The 13263-nt window shown below is 36.8% G+C and overlaps 1 protein-coding gene across 1 annotated transcript; it reads right to left on the bottom strand.

The window, feature by feature from the left end:
• Positions 1 to 5570: 5570 nt before the first annotated feature.
• On the bottom strand, positions 5571 to 12524 carry LOC123680161 (carboxypeptidase M-like). The gene is made up of 7 exons (XM_045617928.1): positions 12087 to 12524; positions 11897 to 12024; positions 8432 to 8783; positions 6382 to 6564; positions 6071 to 6186; positions 5828 to 6007; positions 5571 to 5766 (listed from the first exon to the last, which is right to left on the bottom strand). The coding sequence occupies exons 1-7, from the start codon at positions 12253 to 12255 to the stop codon at positions 5653 to 5655; spliced, it is 1242 nt and encodes a 413-aa protein (XP_045473884.1). The 5' UTR covers positions 12256 to 12524; the 3' UTR covers positions 5571 to 5652.
• Between the last annotated feature and the right edge of the window lie 739 nt (positions 12525 to 13263).

Here is a 13263-nt window from a genome sequence, read left to right as displayed (position 1 = left end):
AATAATGGGAATATTGCGATCAATTGTAGTATACACAGTTTATGCGATAAAAGTGGAAACTCAGTTTTTGATCCACATAGAATCTCAAGTTTTTTTATTTCTGTAACTACCGATTCAACGTTGGTTCATTAAAGGATGTAAGGGAGACTAAGGCCTCTAGAATGTGGACCTAAAATTAAATAGAATACCACAATACATTTTGAATCTGTCATCTTTTATAGAAACTGATTTCAAATAAATATATTAAATGAAAAAAAACAGCAACACCCAGAAAGAGCTGTTTACATTTTAAATGTTTTTTGGTGAAACATAGGCAGTAGAGCCAGGAGTAAATGATTGAAATTTGGATAAAAACACATAGGGTTTACAATTTTTTTCAATTAATTTGTTAATAATGTGTTTGTCCACCGCGATTATCTATAAACTCCCCTCGGCATTGATGCAATAAGATGGTCTATTTCTTCTTGAGGAATACTATCCCAAGCTACCTGTACTTCATGTCTCAGAGCCACCCAAGTCCGTGGGGGCTGGGGTAAATTTCCAAGCCTTCTACCCATGATGTCCCAAACATGCTCTATGGGCTAAAGATCGTGGGATCTGGGCGGCCATAGCAAAAAAAATCACATGGGTCGCTTCGAAAAAGTTCAAACTAACTCTGGCAACATGAGGTCGGGCATTATCTTGCTGAAATATTGGATTCTCTAGCCGGTTAAGGTAAGGGAGAACATATGGCTCCACTATTTCTTAGTCTAGGTAACGCAGTGATGTAATGTTACCTCGAATAAAGGCTAAAGGTGACCTACTTGTATGTGCAATAGCACCCCATACCATAACGCTTACTGTCCGGTGTACATGACGCTCAACCTCAAACTGAGGTTCACGTATTTCTCCCCGACGTCGGCTAAGTCTTCTTCGGCTATCATGTGCACCCAAAGAGAATCGAGATTCATCAGAAAAGACCTGATGCCATTGCACAATCCAATGTTAACGTTCTCTGCGCCACTGCAATTGTTGCCGGCGATGCTCAACCGTCAGAGGTAACACAATATGAGGTCGATAATGCTGCATTCCAAAAGACCTTATCCAGCGGTAAACCGTTCGGACAGTAACAGGACGGCCTTGTTCTCCTAACCACTCATCAGCCAAAGATCGAGTTGTCGCAAATCGGTCTCTAAAGGCTATAAATCTTAGACGACTATCTTGAACTTCATTTGTGCCCCTTCAACGTCCGGTGCCTACTATTCTTCGAATTTGGGCATTATCAAACCAGGCTTGACAACATCTTATAACAGTAGTTGGATTGAACATCGACTTTGGATCTCCTCGAACAGCTGGTTTGATGTAAAACTCAAAAAAACTTGCAAAAAACGACTTCAATATTTAAGTGACAAAAATTGTTTATATGAAATTCAATCATTTACTCCTTGATATACTATCTATTTTTACTAAAAATAATTTAAAATTCAAAGCTCCTTCTGGGTGTTGCGATTTCTTTGTCAGTTGGTATATTTTCATTATCAAAAAAAAATCAGCTCAAGGGGCAATAAGGCCATATCAGCATTGCGAAAACTTTGACCTAAAGAAGATTTATTGTGGTACATCGCATTGTTTACCACTTGGAGGGTTAAATTTTCAATCAACTTCACAACTCACCTAAGTGCTACATTCATATTGGTTTCAGTTTAAAGAACCACTACCAGAGGCGTTGTCGTCTTTACCTGGGGACAGCTTTACAATCACAAATCAGGTGTTCAGCTTTCTCACTGGCTCCCTGATAGATGCAGCGGGTATGGTCTGGAATTTATCCATGTTCCGAAGATGATGTGCATGATGTCTATTTTCACAAGACGGTGCTACTTGGCACACAAGTAACAAGACAATCACCATTTTGCAAGAAAAGTTTCCTGGCAGTATTATTTTTCGAAGGGGTAATCACAAGTGGCCACCAATATCTTATGATTCAACACCTTTAGACTTTTTTCTTTATGGCCACGTGAAAGATAAGGTCTATGACAATTCTCCACAATCGATTCAAGACCCTAATGATAGAATTCGTGAAGTTATCTAGAACATACAGCCCCAAATGAGCGAATTGGTCATGGGGAATTTCTTGAGAAGGATATGGTGCAGCAACTGTTGCTGGCGGCCATTTTCCATCGTCAATTGCATAATTCACATTTCTTTATAATGAAACAAACATCCGTTGATTTATCTTAAAATAACATATACTATATTTTTTCAATCTCAAAAAGAAACCTCTTATCAGAAAACCCTTTAACACTCATTGTGATGAAATATTTGAGCGCTCGTTCTACGAATCGATCGCTCAAAAAACGTTAAAATTACATCGAATTCATTAGAGCAGACACCATCTACAAGAGATCAATTAGAGACGATTTTTATTCATGCTAGCTTTTCCTGTAATTCGTTAATCGCGATTCGGCCAAAAAGGACCTAAGAAAAGACACTAATTAACACTTTTAATTGAACGGCTCGGATGCCTCAATGTCCTTAGAGTATAGTAATTAGCTGAAAAACAAAGATTTATATAATACAATATCGGAATTCGTCGGGTGTCCAAGTACGGTAAAGATGCTGCCCGCTGGAAAAGAATATCGGTTGCCTCGTAATCGGATAGGTTTATATCGTTAATTAGGGATTCTGGATTTAATGAGAAGATCCGGTTCTAAGTACAGTCCTTGCTCGTTCTTTCGTGCCGACACGGCACAATTTTAACATGTATTTCGAGGAATAGCTCGAAAAAGTTGAAGAATACTTTCTAATTATCCGACGAAAATGTCAGATGGAAATTGCAACCACAAGACTGATAAAACATATTCTAACGGGTGTTTTTTTCGAGGTATATATAGTTGGCATTACTGTTCAAGATGGCGACCGATTTAACAGCTGTCAAGTGATTTATTTTCAGTTTGGTTTGGCAATTCATCATGAATAGACTCACGCCTGAACAACGCTTCCAAATAGTGCAATTTTATTTCGAAAATAATGGTTCTGTGCGGAATACGTATCGCGCACTACGTCCATTTCATTTTGTTTAGCGATGAAGCGCACTTCTGGTTGAATGGCTACGTCAACAAACAAAACTGCCGCAGTTGGAGTGAAGCTAATCCTCAAATGTATGTCGAAACACCGGTACATCCAGAAAAACTGACTGTTTGGTGCGCTTTATGGGCTGGAGGAATCATTGGTCCGTACTCCTTCAAAAACGATGATGGCCAGAACGTTACAGTCAATGGTGATCGGTATAGAGCCATGATTACTAACTTATTCATTCCTGAATTGAACAACCATGCTGTCCAGGAGCTGTGGTTCCAACAAGACAGCGCAACATGTCACACAGCTCGTGCCACAATCGATTTATTGAAAGACACATTTGGTGACCGCCTAATTTCACGTTTTAAACCTGTTAATTGGCCTCCAAGATCTTGTGATTCAACACCGCTAGACTACTTTCTGTGGGGCTATGTAAAGTCATTGGTCTATGTGGATAAGCCACAAACCCTTGACCAGTTGGAAGACAACATTCGCCGTGTTATTGCCGATTTACGGCCACAAATGTTGGAAAAGTCATCGAAAATTGGACGTCCAGATTGGACTACATCCGAGTCAGCCGTGGCGGTCATATGCCAAAAATCATATTTAAAATGTAATGCCACAAGATTATCTTGCGGATAAATAAAATTCATGTCAATCGAATAATCCATCGTTGTTTAATTGCAATTTAAAGTTCTATAGCTCTAAAAAAACACCCTTTATTACAACATTTAATCTACAGAGAGACACAGGGTTGAAACAGTAAACGTTATAGGGATAGATTGTTCATCTGAAAACAGGAATTCTCTTACCTTTGAGCCTCCCAATTTCGTTTTCAAGATGCAAGAGTTAAAGTTCATCCGACCAATCTGTTGGTGTTATTGCATCAGCTGAGTTCATCTCTGTACGAAGAATTTGGATGTCTATTATAGCCGCCAATCTTTCACGAGATTAATGGAATCCCCTCCATGAAGAGTCATTTTTCAGGATGGAGCAATAGTCCAACATGCCAAAGCAAGTCAAAACTGCCCGAGAAGAACCCTCTATTGAATACAAAGGTAAAAGTTTAGCTTATGTTTTTATAAGTGGAGCTATGAGAACGTACCTAGGGCATTGGAGATTATTACAGATGTCACAGGTCTTCATTTTATGACAGATAGCCCCTGAGGACATTCTAAGACTATCTAGGGAAGGCACCAGCAATGAGGGAATCAGAGATCCTGGTCATCTCTTACCAATTACACACCATCAGTGAAACTTACTAATGACGTGATGATAAAGAAATCCAGCATCAAGAAAACCTTCACTATACTGCTAAGTATAAAAGAAGATTGGAAAAGGGAGTCAATAATTCCAGCTTTCAAAAAGAATACCATCAAATGGTACAGAGATGGTTTTATACTATAACGGGGCTATCACCAGATGCTCACTATCGTTAGGCTGCTGTCCAAGTGTCTTTCAGGCAGATATAGTTCCAAACGAAAGATGTGAGGAAGAGAACCTAGTAAGAAACTGTCAGAGATGAGATAAAGCGATACATTCCGACAGTCAGGCTACAATCAAAGCATTGAGCACCCATGTCATCGATTTTAAGATGGTATTGGAGTGCCACAGAAAACTCAAAGAAATAAGCAAGAAAAACAAGGTTTGTTTAATCTGAGTTGCCAGTTACTTAGGAATTGAAGGAAATAAAAAGGCAAACACAGTTTCAGAAAAAGAGCATAAACTTCTTTCGTTGTCCCAGAACGTTTCTGTGGTGAAGGTAAATAAACCTCAAAGAAAACATTTCAGGAGAAGGAATAACCGGAATCTTACTGTGTTGAAACATTCCAAAAAGTTTCCTTTTAACTTGCGAGATCTAAGCAGTATCTTGGTCTTAGCAAGAATATGCTGCACCTACTCACTGGATTGCTGACATTGTCGCCTCAAAAAGCACCTCATGAGAACGAGTCTAGCAGAAAACGAGGAATGCAGATTGGGGAAGAGGAAAAAACTCCAAATCACGTGTTGACGGAATGCCTCGCCATCGCATAATTTGGGCAAGAGACTGGACGGCGAGCTGTAGACTATAATGACTAATGGTGAGAATAGCTCGGATGGTAGGCACCATAGATCATAAGATCACGGTACAAAGAAACCCTCCTCAAATCTTAAATGTTGACCTTTAATCATAGAAAAAAACATACAAAAAACTCACCAATAGGTGTAGACCTATGCTTACTGGTCCTCGGGTTCTTAAAGTTCGGTCTTCCAAAGTATAATCTACTATCGATAATTTGTGAAATCAAGAGAATTCAGTAATTATGTGTTGTTCTTCTTAAAATAGATATATATTTTCCTAAATGTTATATTTACTTTTCAATGTTAGGGGTGAAAAAATTTTCCGCTTTACCAACTACATTTCAAGGGTTATTTGCAATATCGTATTGATATTTTCTTTTTTATTTCTGTTTAATCGCTAAAAATAAATTTTCGATAATTCTTAGAAAAGTGACTGCTACTTTGCTTCATATTTTTGTTCAAAAAAATACCCAATTTCGTAATATTTTATATTCATAGAGTTGAGTCAATGTGACTACAAAAATAAAATCTATATCTTCACTGCTTTGGCTTCAAGGAAATGGATATCATAGGAATTTGTGGGCATTCATCTTCCGAATATTCTTCAGCAGTTATTCTTTCAGTAACAGACTCGTAACCAACAGCTTCTACCTAGAATTCAACAAACCAATCATATATCTAGATTTTATTATACATTAGGTACCCGACTCACTTTTAGATTGTATGCTCCTGGTCTCAAAATGCGCCAGAACTCTCCTTTCTTACTAGTTCTGAAAGTAAATTTACGACCAACAATGTGCAGGATTGCTTCAGCTATGGGTTTTTGCGTTTGGCTATCGAAAACTCTACCTTTAATGCCTCGTAAAGCTTGTAATCCAAATTTCAATAGAGGCTAGAAACCACAACAAACAGTTTATTCACAAACATCATTTTTATTTTCTTTGTATTGACTCACCTGTATATTTTCCTTCTTGAACATTGATAGTTTTTTTGGTTGTGGATACTTGCAACAAGATATCTCGAGAGTTAACTCAATACATCCTGCCACATAATTATAGTCTTGCATTCCTCCTAAATCATTAGCCAATATCATTATTTGTGAAAGTCAAAATCAAAATAAAAGGAAAGCTAGAAGCCTCAGAAAGCTGCTATTAGGAAGATGACATCTTGTAAGACCAGAGATTCTGAGATCTCCTCATAAGACAACGAATTTGGGACACACGATACATTGAATTCGAATGATACAATATTTAATATGGACATTACCTTTCACAGTATACCACTTCGCACCATTGGTCAATCCATCTTCGAAATAAAGAAGCCCAAATTCATCCCAAGGACATCGAACACCTTTGGAAATTCTCCTGTGGGAGTGTACGTATGTTTTTGCCAAATGATACACGACATCGTGGTCGGGTGTAAGAGCTTCATATTTGTTATTAAGCTCCTCTGGAAGGAATAATTTGAATCACAACATTCATGCTAGATAGATCAAGATGTTATTTTCATTTAGAGAATATTTAAGTTCGAGAAAAATACTGATGTATACATTGAAAACTAGAATTATCGTACAGAGTGTTCCTAAATTGGAGGTACAAAGGAAAATGGAGAAAATTCCATGGATAATTTCAATAAAAAAGTCCTATGAACATGGGTCCGGAAACACTTTGTTTTCGAGATACAGGGTCTTTCTTGTTGTCCTACTTTTTTGTGATAACTATACCAGTTTTACGAATCTTTATTAAACTTCGCTAAAAATTAATTGAATAGATATCGAAACTTATAATATATTTATTCTTCACAGCTTACTAACTTGATCTTTATAATAATTTGGATATTCCTGAGGATTAGATACTATATTTGAAATTTTTTCCCGGAATCCGTATAGCAGATATGACAAAACTAAAAGAAGCCAAAAAGAGTAGTACAGGACCAAAGTTTATCTTTAGATTTTTCAAAACTACCAGTGGTCCATCAACAAAAAGTTCTGGAGGGAAGAAACCGACACTGATCCAGAAAAAATATCACCCTTTAAATTAGCATTCAAAATTAGCATATCACATGATGAAAACTTCAATTGGAACATCTGTGCCTAATTTAAATTGAACATCTTGTGATGGGAAGGTGCTATGAGAGAAAACTTGAGAAAAAAATGAAACTTTAACACCCTGTATCTAGAAAGCAAAGCGTTTGCGAGCACATGAATTTGTGAGGAATTTTTTTGTTATAATGATCAGAGAAATCTTTCATTTTCGTTGGTATCTTCAATTTAGGAACACCCTTTTTAAGGCATTTTCAAAAAATGCTTGAGTCAGTTCTATTAGCGTCATCAGTTTCCACTTCCTCCTTCCCTTCTCGGTATGAGCTGGTAGTAGGTATTTAATGTCACCGAAATGAAAGCTGAGTTCCTGGCACGATATAATAATCTGCGATTACAAAGGTGCAAAGAACGTCAAAATTGGAATGTGGAATGGCATCAGGTCGTGTTTTCTGATGAATTTCGATTCTCCTTGGGTGCACATGATTGCCGGAGAAGGGTTAGACGACATCGGGGAGAAAGACGTGAACCTCAGTTTGATGTTAAGCGTCATATACACCGGACAGTAGGCGTTATGGTATGGGGTGCTATCGCATACACTTTTAGGTCACTTTTAGGCTTTTTTCGTGGCAACATGACTGCGCTGCTTTACCTTCAAGAAATAGTGGAGCCATATGTTCTTCCTTACCTTAACCGGCTCGAGAATTCAATATTTCAGCAAGATGATTCCCGACCCCATGTTGCCAGAGTTAGTTTAAAGTTTTTCGAAGCGACCCATGTGAATATTTCGTCTTGACCGTTCAGATCTCCCGATCATCCGCCCATAGAGCATATTTGGAACATCATGGGTAGAAGGCTTGGAAATTTACTCCAGCCCCCATGGACTTTGGCAGCTCTGAGACATGAACTGCAGGTAGCTTGGAATAGTATCAAGAAAAAATAGACCATCTTATTGCTCCAATGCCGAGACGTGTTGGGGAGTGTATAGATAATCGCGGTGGACAAACACATTATTAACAAATTTATTAAAAACAAATTGTGAACCCTCCGTTTTTCTCTCCAAATTTCAATAATTTACTCCTTGCTTTACTATCTATGTCTCACCAAAAAAAAGATATTAAATTTTAAACAGCTCCTTCGGGTTGTTGCAATTTCTTCGTCAGTTAGTATACATATGTTAGTTGAACTGCAACATGTTTTCTTATAGAGACATGCAAAAATCAAATCAAACTCAAAGTTTTGTTAAACCCCGCTATAGACAAATCATCTGATTTTCACCTGGACTTCCATAGTTATCGAAAGGGTAGTTCGCCACCATTGCTCCACCGTGCAAACTAGCTGATAACACAAATCTGGTCCTATTCATCCATTTCATTATGGCTGCAGCCTCGGGCTGAATCATTCTTCTATATTCATCTTGCGGTACTCCATAAGCATTTCCATAGATGTAATCTGGGAAATTTCTGTTCAGGTCGAAGTCATTCTTATTATGACGGCCTGTTACACCTTCGCATTGACCCTGGATTGACTCTGAGAAACCATCAGGATTCATGGTTGGTAAGATGTAAATCCTCACGTTATCAACCAAACATTTCACTTGTTTGTTGGTTTCGTAGTTTTTGTCAAGAAACTGAAAATGATTGTTTTTAGAGTTGCACAAGTTTGACTGGAATGTTTGAGATGATTCAAGTCAAATCAAACTGGACAACGGTTACAGGTTTGAAAATTCAATTTGTTTGTCAAACTAGTTGAAAGAGTTTGAAAAATAATTTATTTAGTAGATATTCTTTGAATGGGTGAAAAATTTATGCGGAATATAGTGAGTAGGTACAACAAATACTTTCATTGATTTATAACAAAAAGAAAATACATTATTTTAAACTTTTTTCAATTAACTTCATCATCACTTTTTAACATAAAAAGTTTGATTTTCAAGTCAAATCAAGTTTGTGAGTAAAATCAAACTAGTTTGACTTGAATGCATCTCTAATTGTTTTGCCAGGTAGGTATCTACAGTTTGGTAGATTATCGTTGTAGATTCGAGATTTTAATAAGAAAACAATAAATCAATCTGTTGACGTGATATTTTTGATAATGGATAATGGAAATCGCCGAAATAATACTTCCACAAATTATATCCATTTTATCAAGAATATCGGGCGTCAAGAGATTGATTTATTGGTTTCTTATTACGATTATTTTGAAGAGTGTCACAATTAATCAAACCTCGAAACACTTCCACAAAAACATATTTATAAAATGATGCGTGATCTGTGATTAGAGATCGAAGATTGAGTCTTAGCATTAAGAGTTTAAGTAGGTAGGTATAATGTGTTTGGCTTTTGTGGATTGACAGTTTTTGAAGGACTTTTCACAATTTACAGTTTTTCCATCTTTCAAAATTCTTGAACCACATTCTTACGGTTTCTAGATTCTAGATGATTTTAAGATTTCACTACTCAATAACTCCAAGTAAAGGGTTTTCCAATAAGAGGTTTCTTTTGATATTAACAAAAGCAACAATATTTTGAAAATAAGTACACATTTGCGGCCTCAAATAAAAAAGTCGAAAGGTGTTAAATCACAAGATCTCGAAAAGCAATTGTGATCACCTCTAGGGGTACCTAATGTCCAATGACACAAAACCGTTCCAAACATTGAATCGTTGAGGATGTTGAGGCTTCTCAACAATCATTTTTGAATTTTCCGAGCCCCAAATGCGATAATTCTGCCTATGCCTATGCCGAGGTGAAAATGGGCCTCAATACTGAAGATGATTTTCCGGAGAAAATCCGGATCATTTTGATGCACTACAAGGACCCAATTCGCGAATATACGACGTTGCGGATCATCGACGAGATTGGGATCTTGAGTTGATGGAAATCTAAAGCCTTAAGACCTAAGTCTTTTTGCAAAATACGGTATAATTTCGTTTTTAGAATGCCTTACTCCCAAGATCGATTAGGAATCGATAAACACTACAGGCTACAGTAGCAATAGATAGTCAGTTATTTTTGAGCGACGCACACGGTTTCGATGTCCACATCACTAACTTGTCCCAACAGCTCAAATTTTAACAAAAGTTTCACTATTGCTGGCCGAAAAGGTGCTTCATCACGAACATGAAGCATGTAACAGGCCAATTGAAAAGTCCCCAGTCTACCATAGTAAAATACTTTTTTTTTGGCAACATTCGATTTTATTATTCAACATAGTTGCCTTCGGGGGCAAAATAGCGATTATAGCGGTCTTCCAACTTTTCGATACCATTTTTGTTGTACGATTTGTCTTTCGCTTCAAAATATGCCTCAGTTTCGGCGATTACTTCTTCATTGGCACTAAATTTCTTTCCGGCGAGCATTCTTTAGAGGTCTGAGAACAGTAATAAGTCGCTGGGGGCCAGATCTGGTGAATACGGTGGATGCAGAAGCAATTCGAAGCCCAATTCATGCAATTTTGCCATTTTTTGTCATTGATTTGTGAAACGGCGCATTTTCTTGATGAAACAGCACCTTTATTTCTTCAAATTGGGCCGTTTTTCAACGATTTCATCCTTTAGACGATCCAATAACGCTATATAATAATCGTTGTTGATGGTCTGGTCCTTTTGGAGGTAATCAATTAATATTATACCTTGCGCTTCCCAGAATACTGATGCCATAACCTTGCCAGCTGACTGTTGTGTTTTATCTCGCTTTGGATTCGGTTCATCGTGTGCAGTCCACTCAGCTGACTGTCGATTGGACTCCGGAGTGAAATGATGGAGCCATGGTTCATCCATTGTCACATATCGAAGCAATAATTTAGGTTTATTGCACTTAAACAACTTTAAACACTGTTCAGAATGATTAATACGTTGTTGCATTTGATCAATTGTGAGGCACCCATTTTGCAATCAGCTTTCTCGTGAACAAATATTCGTGAAGATATGATGTACACGTCCAGATAATATCTTAACAATGTCTGCTATCTCGATCAACTTCACTTTTCGGTCATTCAAAATTATTTGTGAACATTTTTGATTTTTTCGTCAGTGACAGCCTCTTTTGGGCGTCCACTGCGTTCGGCGTCTTCGATGCTCATTTCACCACGTTTAAACTTAGCATACCAATCAATGATGGTCGATTTTCCTGGTGCAGACCCCTGAAACCCTTCATCAGGCTAAGATTTCGCTTCAACTGTATTTTTCCCTTCAAAAGGCATTATTTTATCAGCACACGAAATTGTTTTTTTCATCTTTCTTCAAATAACAAAAGTAGCTACACTCACAACGCAATATCTCACAAATGAATGGTCGGACTGCTGTCAAATTTTGACACGTATTGTTTGAAGGTTAATTATATGGATTTAATACTAGCACCGCCATCTGTGCATCAGACCGGGGACTTTCCAATTAGCCTAATAAAATTCCATATTTAATAATGGCGTAGTTTCTTCTTGTCAAATGCCAAATAATGACAGCTTCAAAAGTGACGGCTGCCCAAATAGCGGGCTATTCAAAATCAAACCACTTTTCGCGAAACCCTCTACGAATATTTGATATCAACGATAAATCCAACAATAATAACCTAAAAATTCAACATATTTCACATAGGGGTGCACATTAAAAGTTGACCTGGAGTTTTTCAATGCAAAATTATTAATTAACTATTATATTCATTTGTAATAATATGCAATTCTTTCTGAGAAAACTCCTTGTACTGTTCAAATTGATTCAATTCGATACTCGAAAATCTTTCTTACCTGAATGAAATGCAACAGAACCTCTCTTCCTACAACTTCATTTCCATGGATATTTGCAATTAGTTTAATGCTCGGAACACCTATCCTATTTCCTGGTTGATTGATTCTCAAAACTTTCAGAGGAAACCCTAAAGATAAATTCAGTATTCATAACTTAACGAATCAATTGACTAATAGAAGATATATTCACCTGAAACCGACTTTCCTATTGAAAAAACATGTGTTTTGAGGGAAGATGTTTCAGAAAAACGATCTAAGAAACCCAGAATCTCATTGTTGCTGTGATATTTCGATTTCCCACTCAAGATTTCACTTGGAGCAAAGAACAATAACAGCAGAATATAATAAAATCGCATCATGAACTACACCACATAAATCAAGGAATTCTTAAACTGATCCTATGACCGGGAAATAAATGATTTTACACAGAAAGAAGATATCGAATTGTTGTTAGAGTCATAATAATTAGTATAATTGTGTTTATCAGCTTCAATAGGCGGTTCAAATAAAATGAATAAGACAAAATACGTCAAGACCTTTTTGTATTACAGTAATTCACTTTCTTCTTATACTTTCTATATCTTTAACGCACAAATGACCGGTGTCATGAACTCATGAAACTGAACTGATGCAAATTTCATACCTAATGAATACCTGAAAGATGTGAACATTAATAATGGAATGTCACTGGATACATTACAGATGGACATTAGGAGTATTTATAGCCGACAAAGTATAATCTTCAGCTATTATCTTTGGCCCTAGCCCAATCAGAATTTTTGGTTATAAGTTTCGATAGTTATTGTAGGTGAAAATTCTTTATAGGAACCGCAAATAATTTTGGGAAAATAATCAACATCTCTCAAGTCTACGCATACTGTCGTCCCAATATACCAAAATGGAAAATTCTTCAACTATTTTTCGAAAATGATGGGCATTGCCGAAATTTCTACCTATTTCACATAGGTATTACAAGTTGAATTGTTGATTTTTGTTGTTCATTACATTTAGGAGACATTTAATTTGAGAAGTAAGAAACAGACATAATCTAAAATCATACATTGTACTGAATTGGTATAGGTTCAGAGAAGTATACCAAATGTTGATTTCTTTCTTTTAATTGTTGATATTAAATTTAGAGCAGCAGAATGAAATATTTAGGGAGAATTTCATCTTTTAGTTTTTGTAGAGTGTGGTATACAAGCTTACTTAGCCTGCACTCTTCTGCTTGAATCTCTTATAAGTATTGTACAAATATTGTAAACAATTTTTGATGAACAAATTGAAATTACAAATCCATTCGATGCATTTCGATGTATTAGGAACAGGGTGCCCAAATCCTATGCTCACTGAAAGCATCTCATAGA

Source organism: Harmonia axyridis, chromosome 5, assembly GCF_914767665.1.
Source record: "Harmonia axyridis chromosome 5, icHarAxyr1.1, whole genome shotgun sequence".
Lineage (NCBI taxonomy): Eukaryota > Metazoa > Arthropoda > Insecta > Coleoptera > Coccinellidae > Harmonia > Harmonia axyridis.
The sequence above is the reverse complement of the archived record's forward strand: the minus strand, read 5'-3'. Positions and strand labels throughout refer to the sequence as shown.

Bases quoted from the DNA above. Each gene is read 5' to 3' on its own strand.
- LOC123680161 (XM_045617928.1), bottom strand. From the start codon at position 12,255: ATGATGCGATTTTATTATATTCTGCTGTTATTGTTCTTTGCTCCAAGT. The intron at 6,565-8,431 runs GTGAAAATCAGA...TATTCCTTCCAG, and splicing joins CGATAACTATGGAAGTCCAG to AGGAGCTTAATAACAAATAT. The intron at 5,767-5,827 runs GTGAGTCGGGTA...GTTGAATTCTAG, and splicing joins CAGGAGCATACAATCTAAAA to GTAGAAGCTGTTGGTTACGA.